This window comes from Colossoma macropomum, unplaced genomic scaffold (genome assembly GCF_904425465.1).
Source record: "Colossoma macropomum unplaced genomic scaffold, Colossoma_macropomum, whole genome shotgun sequence".
In the NCBI taxonomy this organism is placed as follows: Eukaryota; Metazoa; Chordata; class Actinopteri; order Characiformes; family Serrasalmidae; genus Colossoma; species Colossoma macropomum.
The window spans coordinates 9,002,110-9,005,687 of record NW_023494805.1 but is presented as its reverse complement, the minus strand read 5'-3'; the positions used below and the strand labels follow the sequence as shown (position 1 = coordinate 9,005,687).

At 36.0% G+C, this 3,578-nt stretch overlaps 1 protein-coding gene across 1 annotated transcript; it reads right to left on the bottom strand.

Annotated features, from left to right (window-relative positions):
• Positions 1 to 534: 534 nt before the first annotated feature.
• On the bottom strand, positions 535 to 3,020 carry LOC118826715 (type-2 ice-structuring protein-like). The gene is made up of 7 exons (XM_036597764.1): positions 2,971 to 3,020; positions 2,808 to 2,887; positions 2,617 to 2,640; positions 2,294 to 2,424; positions 1,175 to 1,297; positions 819 to 927; positions 535 to 713 (listed from the first exon to the last, which is right to left on the bottom strand). The coding sequence occupies exons 2-7, from the start codon at positions 2,866 to 2,868 to the stop codon at positions 643 to 645; spliced, it is 519 nt and encodes a 172-aa protein (XP_036453657.1). The 5' UTR covers positions 2,869 to 2,887; positions 2,971 to 3,020; the 3' UTR covers positions 535 to 642.
• Positions 3,021 to 3,578: the final 558 nt, after the last annotated feature.

Here is a 3,578-nt window from a genome sequence, read left to right as displayed (position 1 = left end):
GTGGGTGTGTTCAAAGAGTATTCAAAGAGAACTCAGAAACAGAGTCAGAATTGTTCATAGTGATGTTGATAGGAAACAGACATCTGAAGAGTTTAATGTCTATAAAATCTCCCTCACAGAAAATCTTTAGATGAAATGTAAGTTAACAGGCTACCTGATGCCTGGAGATTGTTTTATGACATTACTGAGATTTTGGCCCAAAATGTATTTTAATTCAAATGCAACATGTTTTTTATATTTACCACTATTTAATCTTAATCAGCACTGCATATAAACTGGCTATATTTATGTGGTTCTATCAGCACCACTGTAAAGAAATCAGTCAGTAAGTTTCTCTACAGTGAACCATTTCACATCAGACCACTCTGAATGACATTGTTTGCATTACAACCACTGAATTATAGAGAAATATTGTGGGAAGAATTTTGCAAGAAAAAAGTACTTTAATGTATTTTAATATTTAGAATAGATTTTGAAATTAAGCAATGTACTATGAAATGTCATATCTGAAATAAAACATAACTTTATTTTTAATGTTTTTTAATGCTTTATTTATGATCATATGAGTGTGTTTGTATCAATGTAAACTGTATATCAACAGTATTTGACATTTTAAAAATGTTTTTCTTGGCTTTCAGAGTTTCATGCCATCTTCTTGCTGCAGACGAAGGGATAAACCCTACTACATGGAATATCATTCCAGTCCATCTGACCTGTAATCAAACAGAAAGAAGAATTGAGAAATTAAGAATTATGAAAAGATTTTCCGAGATTAGAAAAGTTAGTCATAAACACAGACTGGAGTAACAGGAAATTACCAATCGAGGTCACGTGCACACAGCACTCTCCAGGCAAATTATTGGGTTCATCTTTATTCCACTTGCTGTAGTCATATTTGCTCCCATCAGACCAGAAGTAGCTGTCCCTCTGTTAAGATAAATACATACGTATTGGGTCAGAAATAGGCCTTGTTTTTTTGTTTCGTTTTTTTTTAATTTTACCTCATTTTAGCACTGTTACACAACTATTAATATGTTGGTAACATTGGTTGTGTTGTCAAACATTTACATTACAACCACCTGTGAATGACCTGTGTAACTGACGTTACTGTATCTTCAGTCACTAATGTTACAGTCAGAGTTGCAGTTATTTTTTGTCTCCAGACTTTATATACCTTCATACAGTTGTTGAGACCAAGCCATGTAGGACTGCCAGGAAGAATGAGAGACTTCATCAGCTGATATTCATTATCACTGTGTAATGAGATCAAGTGAGCACCCATATTCATACAATGAGTCTAGAAAGACAAAGAAAGAAAAAAGAGAGCAAAATCACTGAATTGCTGGATACCCATAACACATTATAACATCCAACAGAATGTAAACCAAACACTGAAACCCTTGGCTTCCTATCAGCTCTGTGCCATAGACTGTAGGGTTATGTTAAACATGCACTTGGTGTATGTGAGGTCAAATCTAAAGTTCCAGCTCACTGGACAACAATGGCACAATCACATTACATCAGAGTGTAGACCAGGGAGTGGGGGTTGGGGTCCAGTGTTACTGCAGGTGTTCATTTGAAACAAGCTGAAGCACACCTGATTTTATGATGCTACACTCCTGCAGTGAGGCCTCGCAGGCTGGGAGGAACCTTTCTCTGCTGCTAAGGACTATTTCTGAGGTATGAGGCTTCCTGGGACAGCCAGTAGAGTTATGTTACACTGTAGCTACGGGGCTGCCTGGGCTGGCCGCCTGTGTAGCACTACACCCAATGTACGAGGCCTGACAGGCACCTTCCCCAACAGTTAAGGTACCTCCTAAGTTACTCCCGTAGAACACATTTCTGAATATTTTAATGCATATTTACTGTTTATTTGCTTAATTTAACAAGTCGAAATAAAAACAATGAAGTATAAAATATGCACATCCCATGCTGCATGTTCTTATTTTCCCAACATGTTAAACTCAGTAAATAAAAAGTAATTGTATACTAAAATTAGCAAAACAATATTTAAGTGTGGAAATCAAGAAAAACTCGTCATTTGACCAGGGGTGTTCAAACCTTTGCTTATAACTGTATTGACTTATCAGCTGTGATGACGTGTGGCACTTTTTGTGCCATCCAGTTGAAAACCTGATATTTTTCAATAGAAATGCACAGCTTAATACACAATGCATGGTGTGCATTGCTTTATAGACAACAATGAATAGAAGCACACTTCAGAGAGTTTAAAAAAGTCTGAATGCCTCCTTAAAGCCTTTATTCAGGTTCAACGTAAGAGATCAAACTTTACCTCAGCAGAGGCCCAGTCCAAAGATTGGGAAAAGTAGATGAAGCAGCGTCCATTTAAGCCCACCCAACTGCATGGACACTGTGAATCAAACTGCTTTGTAGCTACCCGATTTTGTGTCTCATTGGTTTGTCCTATTTAAGAGAATGAATGAATTTTAGGACATTACTGTAATCATCAACAAATGATTATGATAATGATGATAATTTCAGTTTACTTTGATTTTCTTTGATTCATACAGTTAACCTGGGAATCTCTTTACATTTAATGAAACTACTAACGAAGAATAAGAGGTTATAATAAAAGAGCTGAATTGCTGTCACTACCTGATCCAGGTTTATTCACCTGACCTAAATCAAGAAGAAAAATCATTTAAAGTGATCTGTTCTACAGAGTACACTGTACAGTATATTTTACACAGTAAGCTGTAAGTGAATAGTATTTTTTTAAATTATATTTGGTATTTCAATCAGCAGTGTCAGTGTTACAGTGATGGTAAGAGGGATGAAACTCTTACCAAAAGCTGACGAAGCCATGAAGAGAACAAAAAGCAATGACATTTCAGTCATGTGGACCATAATGGCTCTTCTTCAGGTTCTAAAAGAAAAATCTGATGTAAGTAAATGCAAATATAATCTTTAAATAACAATAAAAGTAAAGTAGAATAAACGTTTTCATACCTGCAGATAGTTCTTGATGTAGGTCTTGTGATTTGGAGATTAGATGTACTGCTGTGGGGAAAGTGCTGTAGTTTTATACTACAGCCCCACACCCTCACAAACTCCAGATCCCACCCAGCTCTTATTGTTGGAGGAAAAATTGATTGAAACGTGATCATTCTTTGCAAACATTTTGTTTCCTTCATGGTGCACATTTTCCTTCTTGTGTTTCAACCTGATATTTAATTCTCTGATAAACATGCACTCTCGTGACACTTTTTTGAAGAGAAAGGTTCTGATCTACTGTAACATTTTATATGTGATCGCCAAGCTTGTCTTAATTAAAAAGGAAGCATTCTAAACAACCATTTTTAAAAATCATTTCCTCATAAGATTCTCTGAGTAAGGTGCTGTAACAGTGCTTTATGAATGAAGAAATGGGCCTGAGTAATTCATTCCATTTCACAGGGCTGATCAGCAGCTACAGAAAGAGAGGTTGAATCATTGCCTATTAAGGTGCTTATAGTTACTAAATCAAAAGAGTCACATAATTTGTTCCATTGATGGCTTTGTGTTGTTTAAGTGTTTGTTAAACATCTACTATAATGGGAATGCTCTGGGTTTCCAGG

Excerpts from the sequence above, each read along its gene's own strand:
- LOC118826715 (XM_036597764.1), bottom strand. The coding sequence starts at position 2,868 with ATGGTCCACATGACTGAAATGTCATTGCTTTTTGTTCTCTTCATGGCT. Across the intron at positions 2,425-2,616 it reads GGTGAATAAACCTGGATCAG|GACAAACCAATGAGACACAA; the intron begins GTAGTGACAGCA and ends TCTCTTAAATAG. Across the intron at positions 928-1,174 it reads GTCTCAACAACTGTATGAAG|AGGGACAGCTACTTCTGGTC; the intron begins GTATATAAAGTC and ends TTATCTTAACAG.